At 38.7% G+C, this 15,459-nt stretch overlaps 1 protein-coding gene across 3 annotated transcripts in view; it reads left to right on the forward strand.

Annotated features, from left to right (window-relative positions):
- Positions 1-2,022: 2,022 nt before the first annotated feature.
- Positions 2,023-15,459, forward strand: part of LOC117297702 (multiple PDZ domain protein-like) — a 57,530-nt gene continuing 44,093 nt past the window's right edge. For 2 of the 3 annotated variants that reach the window (XM_033780849.1, XM_033780850.1), the window contains exons 1-7: positions 2,023-2,199; positions 9,608-9,724; positions 10,665-11,247; positions 12,970-13,048; positions 13,443-13,577; positions 13,991-14,143; positions 14,838-15,089. In XM_033780849.1, the coding sequence (XP_033636740.1) occupies positions 9,709-9,724; positions 10,665-11,247; positions 12,970-13,048; positions 13,443-13,577; positions 13,991-14,143; positions 14,838-15,089 (1,218 nt within the window). In that variant the 5' untranslated portion in view covers positions 2,023-2,199; positions 9,608-9,708. The remainder of the gene's footprint in view (positions 2,200-9,607; positions 9,725-10,664; positions 11,248-12,969; positions 13,049-13,442; positions 13,578-13,990; positions 14,144-14,837; positions 15,090-15,459) is intronic. The other variant, XM_033780851.1, reaches the window with a different exon arrangement.

Here is a 15,459-nt window from a genome sequence, read left to right on the forward strand (position 1 = left end):
TGAGAATGCACCTGCCACCGGTATTTCGTCGTCAAACTTGAGAGAGTTCTTCGTTAAAGGGGATTCTCCCTCGTAAGTGAGCCCCCGAGATCGACCAAATGCGTTTTGTAGACAATACAAAAACCAAATTCCTGGCCGCTGGCCCCGACTTAAGAAATCGTCATAGCAACAAAATAAGCACGAACGGAGAGCCCTTGATATTGGCTTTCGGATGGTACAAAACGTTTTTATACCCATCGACCGGTAGTTTGCTTGCTACTTACCTCATTGGTTTGCCCGTATAATATTGAGGAGACCAATTTGAGATGTTTTGGATAGTTTTTAGAGAGTTGTTTACCACTGGTAGAATAAAACAAAAAAACACAGTTTCAACTATATCTGGAGTTTTCCGATCGTGTATTTTGTATCGAATTGTGTCGCTGCCACTTACATAATATAATGATTGAGACGCTTTGAACGCCTATACATGCCGCGCCAGAGCAAATGAGTTAATTTCAACGATAGGCGGCGTGCGTAATCATCTTTACACTAAATGGTCAGGCGTGCGCGCGTATGGCACGCCAAAGCGGAATTTATTCAACCCTGCATGAAAACTGCTGCAACATAAAAAAATACCGCGGAAGTACTGTATGCTGCGCTGCGCGCACTGCACCAGCAGTCAACGTGCGTTCATGTTTTCATGGCGAGATAGGCTGGCACCGAATTTTTAATGTTGCGGGTTTCTTTTATGTTGCAGCAGTTTTTATGCAGGGTTGAATAAATTCCGCATGTTGATGCATGTTTTTTAAAATGTTGACAATTTTTTTGTAAATGTTGGACTTAAAAATATTGCTGTTGACAAAAACTTTTAAAATTGTTGAATATGATTTTTTTTAATGTTGAGTTGTTTTTTTAATGTTGCGGTATTTTTTTTATGTTGCAACCGTTTTCATGCAGGGTTGAATAAATTCCGCATGTTGATGCATGTTTTTTAAAATGTTGACAAGTTTTTTTGTAAATGTTGGACTTAAAAAAATTGCTGTTGACAAAAACTTTTAAAATTGTTGAATATGATATTTTTAATTTTGATTTTTTTTTTTAATGTTGCGGTATTTTTTTTATGTTGCAGCAGTTTTCATGCAGGGTTGAATAAATTCCGCATGTTGATGCATGTTTTTTAAAATGTTGACAAGTTTATTGTAAATGTTGGACTTAAAAATATTGCTGTTGACAAAAACTTTTAAAATTGTTGAATATGATTTTTTTAATTTTGAGTTGTTTTTTTAATGTTGCGGTATTTTTTTTATGTTGCAGCAGTTTTCATGCAGGGTTAAATAAATTCCGCATGTTGATGCATGTTTTTTAAAATGTTGACAAGTTTTTTGTAAATGTTGGACTTAAAAATATTGCTGTTGACAAAAACTTTTTAAATTGTTGAATATGATTTTTTTATTGTTGAGTTGTTTTTTTAATGTTGCGGTATTTTTTTTATAGTGCAGCAGTTTTCATGCAGGGTTGAATAAATTCCGCTTTGGCGTGCCATACGCGCGTAGTATCAAATTCCAAACGACCAACTTTTCCTACCTGCCCATGGCTGACGTTTACCAACAAATCTGAAGTTTAGTGTTCCGAAAATATATCTGATTAGTTTTTTAAAGAGGCTGATTTGTTGAATTGGTTACACGGGAGTTTATGGAGCATTAAAACTGCCGCCCGTTACCCCCCCCCCCCCCCCCCCCTCCCCCCCTACAACCCGCCCCAAATGGGGTTTGTGAGTATGCCCTTTTCGAAACGACTGGTTTTGGCGTTGGATTCGGCTTAGGCTAGCTTGGCCCCGCGGTTGCTTTGATAATTGCGCGTGCTTTGCATATACGCGCCAAGGGTTTCAGACGAGAGGACAGAGCCTGAAGCCGAATCCAAAGCTGAAGCCGTGGTTTCGAAAAAGGTTGGTGCCGAGTTCTTGTGTCGTGCATGCAAATGCTGCCGAGTGAGTTTGATTGGTACCTAGCCGTATCGTCTGTGTACATTATTTACCGTTGGACGCGGCACACTCACATGAGGCGAAGCCTATCTATACTATTGCAATTTGTGATGGTCTTCTCTGGAGTTGGAGAATCAACAATAAACTAAATCTACCATCCCTTGAAATGTAATTATCAAGTGGCCCATTACCCTCAGGAGGAACTATTGCAAAGTTGTTGGAGTATTGGAACATAGAGAGTAAGTCAAATTTGTTGAAAACCGTAAATGAATTGTCAGTCGGACTTGGTTGGTTGGAGCTCAGTCAGTGAGTCAGTGGTCTTTTTTTGTTAAAAATTGGACCACACCTCACGTCACTGACGCATTATATTTGCATTGCGGTGGTATTGGGTTGGTAGGGGTAGGCCGTACCGCAAGGTGGTAGGGAATTATTTTCTTCATTATAATAAATACATGTTCTGAAAATAATGTTTTTGTATGATTTAATAATAAATGATTAAAAAATAGTAAGGTGTTGACGACACTGCTAACGAAGACTAAAGGCAAAGCCATACATGAATAGACATTTTATTAGAGTAAGGACAGAGAAGCCAAGTGCTAGTGCTACCTACTGTACTATCTAGCGAATGTCAGACAACTCGTCCGTCGGGCAGCTCGACCGTTCGGACAACTCGACGGTTCAGACAACTGGGCTTTGAGACAACTCGACGGATGGTTAATAAGACGAGTCGACGATTGAGTGGCCGACCTCCATTACCGTTACAAGAAAGGGTGGTGTCCCAGTGAAGCCATACGCGGAAGACACATCTGTTAGTGACTATATCCTGTGAGACTTTGTATGACTCTATTAAGTATTAGTTAGCCAGCTGCAGTTCTCTTCAATTTATTCAAAATAACAGGTTAAAAAAAAAAAAATTAACATTAAAACGTTGTTATAAATACAGCTCTATATTATTATTAGAAGATTTGCTTTTTTTTCCTTTACTTATAAAATTAAAACAATTAAAACTTGATCATGTATGGAAAAAAAAAAATGAAATTGGTAATGGTAAAAAATAAAAAAAACGTTAATATCTGTTCACCCGGATATTAAACCCACCCACCATAATATACCCCCACCCCCGGGGAACGCCAGTGCATGTGCCAAGTCAGTACATGCCCCCCCCCCCCCAGGTCACTACTTACCCCTCCCCCGCCTCGCACTGAGCCCTCTTATAGCCATCCCTCGACTTGTCTTGACCCCAAGTCGAGTTGTCTGACGGTTGAATAAATCATCCGTCGAGTTGTCCGAACCGTCGAGTTATCTGAACCGTCGAGTTGTCCGAACGGACAAGTTGTCCGACGGACGAGTTGTCTGGTCTCCTACCTAGCTACCTAGTGCTGTGGGAAATGTGTTATGTGATGTGTGTGCATTCGACCACCACAATCACACCGGCACCAGATTTGATGTTACTGACCTCAAAACATAAGGTTTATCGCGAATAGCAAAATATCAAGACTGGGCGCTGTTGAACCCACACAGAGATATAGGCCATGCGTGTGCACGTCGTGCATGACAACATACACCGCGGTCGACGAATGCCCCCTCTGCGTACCCATAATGCAGTGCGGTTCTGAAATTGCGATAAACCTTATTAACATGCATGCATGCATGCCATGATATATTGAATGTTATTGAATGTTAGTCCCACTTCTGTGGCCAACTCTGAATCCTTGGCCACACGTCAGGACGTTTGAAGGCTCATTTCTTGTAGTTGCGATGACGTAACCCTCCTCCCGACGGCCGGAAGGAGGAGGGTTACTTTATCACAACTACATTGCCTACTGAAGGGTCTGTGGTTTAATACCAAATAAATGTTTTTTTACAACAAGCCTGACCTATGTACATGTACCTTAAAGACAGTGGACACTATTGGTAATTGTCAAAGACCAGTCTTCTCACTTGGTGTATCTCAACATATATAAAATAACAAACCTGTGAAAATTTGAGCTCAATTGGTCGTCGGAGTTGCAAGATAACTATGAAAGAAAAAAACACCCTTGTCACACACATTTGTGTGCTTTCAGATGCTTGATTTCGAGACGTCAAATTCTAAACTTGAGTTCTCAAAATCAAATTCGTGGAAAATTACTTCTTTCTCGAAAACTACGTCACTTCAGAGGGAGCCGTTTCTCACAATATTTTATACTATCAACAGCTCCCCATTACTCGTTACCAAATGAGGTTTTATGCTGTAATGATTTTGAGTAATTACCAATCAATAGTGTCCACTGCCTTTAAGTCCTTAGTTTAGTTACAATAATTGTAACACTCAAGGGTCGGGTCTTCGACCCTCGCCGGGAGTCGCCGAAGTGTTACAAGTTACAATAAATGTAATGCTCCGTCTAGGCTGCGTTAATATAGTTAATTATCATTTTCAAAAGATATTTCAAGTCAAAAGTTCAAGTTCCTCTGAATTGCTTTCTTGGATGTGTACTAAGCTCTTGTTGAATTAAGTTCTAATGGAGAGTTGTCTGTAGAGTAGTATTAAAGTTGTCGAATTGACGCTTATAGTGATACAGTATGAGTATGACTGTTTGAATTGTTATAAAATTATAAAAATCATGAAAAATAAGTAGTTTTGCAGTCTCCAGATGTCTTGACAGCACTGGCTGAACGTCATTTGACATCTAGTGAGCTTCTTTTGAGCATACAGTGTGTGATTTCCAGTCATGCAGTGGAAACTGGAATGTCCACATGCATATTGTATTATTACTAATTAACAAATTGAACTCCAAATTCCGATTGGGAATGTTTTTTAATAGGAAAATAACCAACCCTTAAGTGAAGGTGGCTTTAGCATTATTTCTCCATTTGGGGGTAAGATACTATTTTCGGTCATGAAAAATGCAAAATTTGAGGTCGGATTCGGAATATTTTCATCAAATGTTTTCAGAAGAAAGTTTTACTTAAAGGAACACGTTGCCTTGGATCGGTCGAGTTGGTCTTTAAAAAACCGTTTGTAACCGTTTGTTTTAAAATGCATATGGTTAGAAAGATATTTTAAAAGTAGAATACAATGATCCAAACAAACTTGCCTCGAAATTGCGTGTTTTTCCTTTTACTTTACGAACTAACAAGGTCGGCCATTTATGGGAGTCAAAAATTTGACTCCCATAAATGGCCGACTGTGTTGGTCGACGAGGTAAAAGGAAAACTACGCAATTTTGAGTGATACTTGTGTGGATCATTATATTCTACTTTTAAAATATCTTTCTAACCATATGCATTTCATAACAAACGGTTTCAAATACTTTTCAAAGACCAACTCGTCTGATCCAAGGCAGTGGTTCCTTTAAATTTTTCACTAATCAACTGCTTTAAAGTCACCTGGAAGTGGTATTTTTTCAAAATAAAGCTTTTGTCACTAATATATGTGTTTTGATGAGTGGAATGTGAATAAACAGTTAACTAAGGTTTTAAAAAATCAGTTCTTATGTTATTTACAAATTTAAGAGTAGACCCCGACCCGAGAGGGTGCTGTTCGTGACGTAAATCGAGGCAGACTTTGCCTGTAATGCATAGAGTAAACACAATTGCAAAGTACATGTACGGACCAAGTCGTGAGTTTGTACGTTTAAAAAAAAAAATTGTTTTTTCCGGTAATGCCGACCAGGTGTATTGCTGCTGAATGCAGAAAAACACTTTTTGAAATGTACGTACTATGCACGTGTGTTTACTACACGCATTGCAGGCAAAGTCTGCCTCGATTGACGTAACAAAAGGGGTAGGCGGAGTCAGCCCCCCAAACAACTTTATATATTTTTTAAACATATAAATCGTGACAAACAATTACTAAAAAAAATTGTTTTATTGTTTGTAAGCATATGGGCAATTCCACCAAAAAGTGTCCTCGGCCCAAAAGAATTGAAGTCAAATTTGCGGAATTAAATTTAGGGTAGCAAGAAAGAGTGATACCTAGTGATTTCAAATCTATGTTTTTTTTTCTTTTTTTTTCTTGGTTTTCCATGTTTTTCATTGTTTATTAAAAAAAGTTGTTTTTTTGCCAAATTCATGATTTTTGGGAAATGTTTGGCACAATTGTTTATTATGCCCTCCTGGTTACATTTTAGATGATATTTTAATTATTCTTAGCTTAAAACATATAACTGGGGGTAAGTATTCACAATTTCAAAGAAACTTTATTGTAAATTTATTCACAGGGTGCTGCCACTCGTTTTAATTAGCCCTTAATTACCAGTTATGAAATGTAATGTCCATGACATTGTATGGTGTTTAGTTTTATATTCTGAAGCCAGTAAGAGATATTTTCATGAGACTTCATATGCAAAGCTAGTTTTTAGGGGCTAATCCTATAATGCAAGAAAATTAATAAAAAATTTATTTCAATTGTGCTAACGAGCGTCATGGACATTACATTTAGCGTCATGGACATTACATGTCACCTGACACTTACCTTTTTGAAGGTAAATGCTACAATTTATCAATTGGACCTATCGTAGGTAAACCTGGACTAGTCAAAGAGAACATTTGTCATAGACCTCATCAGAAATTTGTTTCAAGCTCATGTTTAGCAGCACGTTTAGTGGCAACATAGTGCACAGATTCTACAAACTGACAGCCCAAATCCGAGATTTTCAGGTGAGTTTTCTCATGGAACTGTTCTTTCCTAAAAACATTCAAGTGACATTGTACATACTGAAATAATTATATGTGAACTGTTGGTGAGGCATGTTTAAATGAATGTAGGACATTATAAACACACTTTATCATCAAAGAAGACTTCTCAAGGCCTAGGCGTTATGCAGATTTGTACACATCTACGGATAGCTTGGATACAAATACATCATACATAAAGTAATTTTTTATTTTTACATAACTTCAGAAAGACTTGAGTAGAGAGGCAGAAAAGGTATAAAGAGAAAAAAAAGCTAAAATCTGGACACATGATTGTGATTAACAAAGCCCCATGCAGCCAATCTTTCCCTTGAGCATTTGTTTTTCTCTGTTCTTGTTTTGCATGTCAATCTAGTTGGAACGTGTGTAGAGGATGACCTCAAAGACTGACTCGTACTTGGAAAACCAAGGAAGCAGCTACGTTTGGCCTGTTCCTCCCAAGAAGTCATCCCAACTCATTTTAACTGATCTTCTTGGAGTTGTTCACCCAGTCTTGAACATAGCAGTATCCAGATCAACTTTGAAAATTACAGAAACCTTTAATGTTTAATTTCCATTTACTGTCGTCAAAAAATGTTGACACAAGATGTTCAGCATATTACTCAAGATGAACAATCACCTTGTTAGAAACACATAAAAGGGAATTATGTGAAAGATAATTAGAAAAGACAGGTTACTTCATGTATACCTACATGTACATCTCTGGTCTATCATAACTACTCCAAGGCAAAAGCCAGCCTGGTTAGATGTGGACGGATAGTGGAAAAAGAGGACTTACCGAGGGCCGGGGTTTAAGTGAGATTCTGGGGGAGTTTTGGTTCTTAAAAATGTTTAGAAGAGAAGAGGTTTAACATTAAGTACATTGGTAACTGCCAAAAACATTTATCCACACTTTATGTGACCCAACGTAAAGTTCATGAAGGTGAAATTTGCACCCTGACCCAGTACAAGCAAGACAAAATGGAAATCTGTAAACTTATCTATTTTTTTATTTTGTTTTTTAAAACAATGTTGTGCACATTTTGGTGATGCAGCTTTACAATCTTTCATGTTGATGTAGGTCATGTAGGTATGTTGTACTTTACGTAATCTTTTTACACATTCCATTGAGTACTGATAATGGAGTAAGAAGATTAAAATGAACAGTGTATTTGTACACATAGTTTGAGTCAAAGGGGTGCGTACAAAATGGGTTTTTAAGAGGGTCAGTGTAGAGATTATTGTATGAAATTGATAAGTATGGTAGATTTATATAAACTGTGTGCCCATTTGGCTGTCAGCTGCAACTCAACTGTTAGATTTATAAAAATCTAAATGCATAAAAAAGTTGCAGCATGCCTGGAATTACACGCAGGTCACGGAGGGCAATGGCATTCGTTGCCCCTGGTCTTGGCCTTGGTGCCCTGCGAAAGTTCCCCATAGACTTTAATATTTTCCAAAGGAAGTGCCCTTTGCAAAATGAAAATGGCCTTGCCCTTTCGAAGATGAAATTCCAGGCCTGTTGCAGTGTCCCATTAAGAAACCTGTGATGTCCTCTTTGGGACTGAGAAAAAGTGACGAGCCAAACACTAAGTACTGCCAGCACCCTAACTTGTCCCACCCTGTGGCACTCTGAAATTTCCTCAGACCCTAATCCACCCATTCCCTAAAGTCTCACTTCGTAACTACATGTATACACTGAGAGTGGTTTTGAGCTTTTTAGTCTGCTACCCAAGCCAACTCTCTGATCCCCTTTAATACCTTTAATCCATACTAGATTGAGTCAACTTCCTGAGTTCTTCCTACTTCATAAAAAAAAGAACCACGGAAAAGGAGTTTCTTCCCTCTCGGTTGTCATGTAATACTATTAATAACCGACTTTATCACTGGGTAGCACAGCTGCTTACAGTCAAGCGGAATTGCAGAGTTAAATTTAGTTTGATAGCCTGGTACAGCAGGGACTGGTGAGATGGTTTGTGAGCATGCACTCTTTTTGAATGCAAAGCTTACATATTAATGCAAAATAAATAGCTACACACTCATTCATGTCATTATCATCATTTAGCAGTCGCAACCGAGATTCCATGCACAACGTCACACCAGAGGTGTTTATACATCATCATGTTTGGAAGGTCCACAATTTCAGACTCCACAGTGTACAATGTACTGTACCGATCACGTCGATGTTATGTAGTTGAGTGGTCGAGGTTGGACTTGTGAGATGTTTTGCATCCTCATAAGAAGCCTGGTATTATACAGTATGTGCCGTCAAGGCGATCTTGGAACTCTTTCTTCATGGTCCAGGTTTCTGCTCCGTACAGAAGGATGCTCAACTTAAAGGAACGGTCTTGGATCGGTTGAGTTGGTCTTTGAAAAGCGTTTGTAACCGTTTGTCATAAAATGCATTGTTAGAAAGATGTTTTAAAAGTAGACTACAGTGATCCATACAAATTTGCCTTGAAATTGCGTGGTTTCCTTTTTACTTTGCGAACCAACGCGATCGGCCATTTAAATTTGACTCCCATAAATGGCCGATCGTGTTAGTCGACGAGGTAAAATGAAAACCACGCAATTTCGCATGATACTTGTGTGGATCATTATATAATGTATTCTACTTTAAAAATAACTTTCTAATCAATGCATTTTATCACAAACGGTTACAAACGCTTTTTAAAGACCAACTTGACCGATCCAAGGCAACGTGTTCCTTTAAATAATAAGGCAAATTTTTTTTTAAAGGGTTCTGTTTCCGGTTACCTACATTGTGTACATGTACCATTTTAAAAATAGGATCGGCACTTTGCAATTTGGAAATATTTAAATGCAAATCTGACAAACCGAGGAATAAGCACACACTATACTAGCTTTGTCAGTTGGTCAGGGTTACAATGATTTGATGCTAATCTGCGAATAAAAAATGTACGTGTTGCATGGCACTATTTGTTTGTAGGTCTTGATTTTTGATGCAATGTTAATGTTTTATCTTGGCAGATGTGCAGGGTCTATTACTGTTAGACCCTGAGATCCATCACTAAGTCTTCGAGAGGAATTAGTCTTGTGTCAATCACAGAAGGAGTAGGTCAAAGGTCACCATGGCTCTTGTTGCAGGTAGGTTATGTCATTGTGCAACCGTTTTGTTTTTAATGTTATTTTTCAACATTTATATTTTAACCCCTCTCAAAAAGATAAAAGTGCTTCACAATAAGCTTTAAATCGAAATGCACATACAAAAATTGTATCAAAGCCATTGGACTCTTTCGGTAAACAGTATTTTCCAATAGCCCACACTTCGCGTATCACAAACCTGTGAAAATTTAGGCTCAATCGGTCATCGGAGTCGGGAAAAAATAACGGGAAAACCCACCCATGTTTCCGCATGTTTTGCCAGGTCATGACATGTGTTTAGAATAAATCTGTAATTCTTTGTTTTCTCAAAAAGTACAGCATTTCATGGAATAATATTTCATGAGAAGTCTTTCACCATTACCTTCTGTAAACCCTATAGGTTATTTGTAAATCTGTGAACTTTTGTTTGTTTTCTGTTCCGAAAGTGTCCATTGGCTTTAAACAGTGAATAAAATAACACTGCACAATGCAAAAACTTAAAAAATATGAGAAATACAAAGAAGACCAAAGAAGTTTCAGCCCAAGGCCGAGATGGCAAAAAGTCTGGTCCCCTTTTGGAGTCAGTACCTATTCAATTCAATTCACTTTATTATACCCCATGGGAAATTTATTTCGGCCTTTACATCAAATTTACAACATGACAAAGATGGTGTCAGTGTGAGATAAGATTTTTCTTGGTTATTTGTGATGAAGTTTACTACTTTACAAGCTTTTATAGCTCTACACACCTTAGATACATTTATCCCACACGCACACGTTTAGTTGAAATAAAATGTTGATCAAGTAAGCATAGTTTAAATGGAAATGGAAGCGTATGCCTAAGTTAAGAAGAGTCCATAATACATGGTAAAGAAACTCAAAATAAAATTTAAAAAAACATTGGTAAAACAAACATCTTACTCCAATCTCCAATACTTATTAGATACCCAACATGCCGTGGAGATGCTTTGCGGTATGCAAACCGAGCTCCAGCAAACCGGCGACGAAGAGCTCGGCCAGCAACTTAGCGACATGATCAACATGCTGGAAAGTCCCCTCTTCACCCAGCTGCTGACCCTCCAGCAGTCCATGAGGCAGCTCAGGGACCATGTGGAGTCCACGCCGCCCGGGCAACCCATCGGGGAGTTTGACTTCAACTCGAGCGGTGACCTCGTCTTTGAGGAACCGCCTAAACCAGAGCCGGTCGAACTTGAACAACCGGGCCCGGCTCATCCGTACGCTTACGAGAATGAGATTAACTTGGAAGACGAGATCGGGAGAGTCCAGGTGGCTGCCGTGGAGCAGAGCGCCCCGGCGCCCGTTGTGGAAGCGGATGAGTTGGACACGGGCGACGCATTGCTGGATTCTATCGCGGAGCTGGCTATGGGACGGGAGGTGACCACGGTGAAGCTGATGAAGCCAGAGAAGGGAGGGCTTGGGTTCAGTGTGGTGGGACTTAAGAGTGAGAATCATGGGGAGCTGGGTATCTTCGTTCAGCAGATCCAGCCCAATGGTGTGGCAGAAAGGTGAGATCATTCAATTGACATGGTATTTTGATGATTGAAAAATATTTTAGGAAAAACCTTGTGGTAACATTACATTGTTTGAATTTCCTAACGATCAATTAGCCTCAGAATTTTTGTCTTCTTCTTTATTCAAGAAATTTGCGTTTTAATTTAAACTAATGCCTTGCAAGTCAAGATTATGCATTTGGTGCTCGCTATGGGGGACTGGTATACCCCTCTAGTGTGTCTTCACAGTGGAAGATTGTGGAAAACATGTTTTTTAAGTACGGCTACCCTATTAAAAATCAATTGTTGCATTTTACTGCACTTAAAAACGTTGTCATTTCAACTGTGGATTGCATCTGGCTGTATTTAGCAGGGTCTCTATCATGTCTATTGTCAATCTGATGGGTTGTTTGTATTTTTGCTTGCCTTTTTGTTGAGCGCCCTATATTTGTATGGTTTGTGTTTGTCTTGTTGTTTATCTACCTGGTGTAAACTAAGTACATGTTTTTAAAAAGTTTTTGTCTGTAAGCTATAATAAAAATGTATTTTTAATTTTGACTGTCAAGAATTCATTTATTTGTAAAATAGCTGGCCGTATTTTTGTCTAACCTCAGTTACATTTTTATTTGAATTAGTTAATTGTTTAAGAGATATTTGCATCGGGGATAAAGAACACTAATTTTTTTTTTTTACCCATACACCGATGTGTGTTAGCACTGTATACTCAGTACTTTCCCGAGTCCTGTGAAAAAATATCACAGGCATGGGTGGTGGGTTCGAATCCCGCCCGAGTAACATGCCTGTGATATATTTTCAGGGAAAGTACTTAGTATACAGTGCTAACACACATCGGTGTATGGGTAAAAAACTAAATTAATATAGTTTAAATACATGTATAACGAATAGGGTAGGTGGCCTTAGCTTTCGATCCAAACCGGACCTTCTTCAGAGGCATAAAACAAGTACAAACAAATACATATCCATTTATAGAAAAAAAAAAAGGGAAAGGGATTAAGGGAAGGATCCAGAAAAAAGATGGAAAATACCAGCCAATCAAAGTTTCTATTTCAGAAACAATATTGATGGCTAAGAACCAATAGGAGTGAAGTGGTAAATGTATTGTTCGACAACAATTCAGGGAAACATGAAAGGGTAGGATTAGAGAGCAAGTTGCATCATGATGCAACTAACAATGGTCATTATAAGAATATAGCATTAATATATAATAACATTAATATATGTAACGAATAGGGTAGGTGGCCTTAGCTTTCGATCCAGTCCGGACCTTCTTCAGAGGCATAAAACAAGTACAAACAAATACATGTTAGATGTATTTTGTAATTTTGTTATGTTGTTCATAACGAAACCAACCCGTTTATGGTTGCTAATCAAATGATAATTACCTTATTAATTTTGGTTTTTACCCATACACCGATGTGTGTTAGCACTGTATACTCAGTACTTTCCCGAGTCCTGTGAAAAAATATCACAGGCATGTTACTCGGGTGGGATTCGAACCCACGACCCTTGCAATTCTAGAGCAGTGTCTTACCAACTAGACTACCGAGGTTGCCCGGCAGCTAGAGGCAGTTCGAATCCTATGTTTTGGCAGCGGGTTAATATTCTTTATCCCCGATGCAAAATTTAACATCTATGATAATTACCTTACCTGTATGAGGTGTAGTTTTTTCAAGTGACTACATGTAGACGGTGAGTTATTCTTTGATTGTTTGATAGGAATGGAGATCTACATGAGAGTGATCAGATCTTGGCTATCAATGGCCATCTCCTGGACGCAAGTGTTTCTCATCAACAGGTATGTTGCAAACAAACAAAAATTGGGAAAATGGACTTGAAAGACAACTTTGCAGTCTACATTTGTACATAGCAGTACTGGGACGTAGACCTTTCAATTAGGTGCATGTTGGTCTAGCAAGTGATTAAACTTGATCTCTAGATAGACCATCATGCACCTCATTCCGTGTCTAATAAGCGCACACCGAGTAATTGCGATAAGGTCTATGCTGGAGCTTGTGACGAATTCAAGTGAATCACAATGCATTGCACCCTGTACCTTTTGTTCTGGACTTGCCGAGGAGTTTATGTTCTCCCTAAAAGTGGTAGACTAAAGATGATAAAACAAATATTTAAACAGTTACAACTGCAGTACATTTTGTTTGAACTGATTATGATTATTATTTGTTTACAAGGCCATTGAGATGTTACAGAAGGTGAAAGGTCTGGTTGAGCTCGTTGTGGCCAGGGGGGTCTTCCAGCTTCCTGAAAACGCCCTCAAAGAAACTGACCCACCCAAAGAAGAAGAACAGCCGACTAGCCCAGAAAAGGTAAATGAGTACTATTCATCATTATTATTACTATTTTTACAGCCATAACAATCGCCAAATAAAGATTATTTAGCGGACTGAAAGTCAACATTTGGTCAAAGGCTTAAAGATTTATGGACTTATCCACTCATGAGTTTACTGGCCTGATGCTAAAATCATTGGCCTCTTGTCTGAGGACAAAACACATTTTATGTAATGGAAAAGCCTAATATGTCAAAACGATGAAAGCATACATCTAAATGTTTTAGGTTGTCATCCAATTTTTGAAGATCCATTTATTTTTGAAATTGCTAGCCCCAGAGACTATCATGAATCATGGACAGTGTATTGACATCTGCTCTTTTTAGATAGCAGTGTGCAACTTGTTCAGATTGTTCTTTAAATACCTCACTTCTCTCCATCAATATTCACAGCAGCCTGAAGATATCCCGATTGAGCCGCCTCAGCATGAAATCCAGCAGATTGAGCTTTACAACGACGGTAGCGGCTTGGGATTCGGCATCGTTGGTGTCCGTGATGTCGGAATCATGGTTAAGACCATCCTACCTGGAGGTACTGCCGACAGGGTAAGTCCGCTGTTTCAAACTGTAACAATAAAATGCTACATGTACATTGTAAAAGCACTTTTTTAAATTCAATTTAAAAAGTTAAAAGCAAGAATAACTTGTAAAGAATAACCTGTAAAGAATAATTAGTGTAAAAACACTGACAAAGATTGAAACTGATTTTTTAAAACAAAGCTTTGTATCAGGATGAATTACCTGAATTGCGACCAATGAGGTTTGTTTTGATTTTTTTTTTTATAGATTTTTTTATGTAACACGTACATAAAAATTCACAAAAACCATCAGTATAAAACCAGTGAAAATGCCCCTAGTCTACAAAAAGCACTTTTAAAACCAGTAACTTGTGACTTAGTAAGTCATTTTATCAGACAATTGGCAAATAGCTTGCACATTGGGACCGGTCTAGCCATTTGATTCTGATGGGGTTTGGGGGGGGGGGGATAGTAATAAAAACAATTCTTAGCACAGTTTCACACAGTTTTTTCGCAGCAAATTTTGATCAGTAAAATCTGTCTGCTTTGCAGGGCATGAGTCACAAACCTGGCTCATATTAAACTTGCCAATTCTTCCCAATTATTACACAATCAACCCAATCCTTTTAACAATGAAAAAGCCTCAAACCATTCAACTAGAACTAAATCTTGGCATGTCCAAAAAGCTCACCAGTTCTACATGGTAATTTCTGTCGCCACAGGATGGGCGTCTACAGAGCGGAGACATCATTCTGCAGATTGGCGACACCCCGCTCCAGGGTATGACCTCTGACCAGGTTGCCATGGTGCTCAGGCAAGCAGGAAGCCACGTGCGACTGACTGTAGCCAGGAGTGCCTTTCCTGCTGTGGCGTCCCCTCTTAAAGACGCGGAGCCCCTCATCCAGCCAGAGCCTGTCATACAGCCTCAACATACGACCGAAGATTATTCGCAGCCACCACCCCAACTAGCATTGGTAACAAATATTTCTACCTTTATTTAACCCTTATTGCCTCTGCCCATTTGCCTTCAAGTGACCTCAATCCTCAAATATTCTCCGCTCATATGTCATTCCCAACCAATTTGAATTTAGATAATATTGAAATGCCTGACTCAGTGTTAAGCATTTGTTAAAGGCAGTGGACACTGTTGGTAATTGTCAAAGACTAGCCTTCACAGTTGGTGTATCTCAACATATGCATAAAATAACAAACCTGTGAAAATTTGAGCTCAATCGGTCATCAAAAACACCCTTGTCACACGAAGTTGTGTGCGTTTAGATGGTTGATTTCGAGTTCTCAAGTTCTAAACCTGAGGTCTCGAAATCAAATTCGTGGAAAATTACT

This window comes from Asterias rubens, chromosome 12, assembly GCF_902459465.1.
Source record: "Asterias rubens chromosome 12, eAstRub1.3, whole genome shotgun sequence".
NCBI lineage: Eukaryota > Metazoa > Echinodermata > Asteroidea > Forcipulatida > Asteriidae > Asterias > Asterias rubens.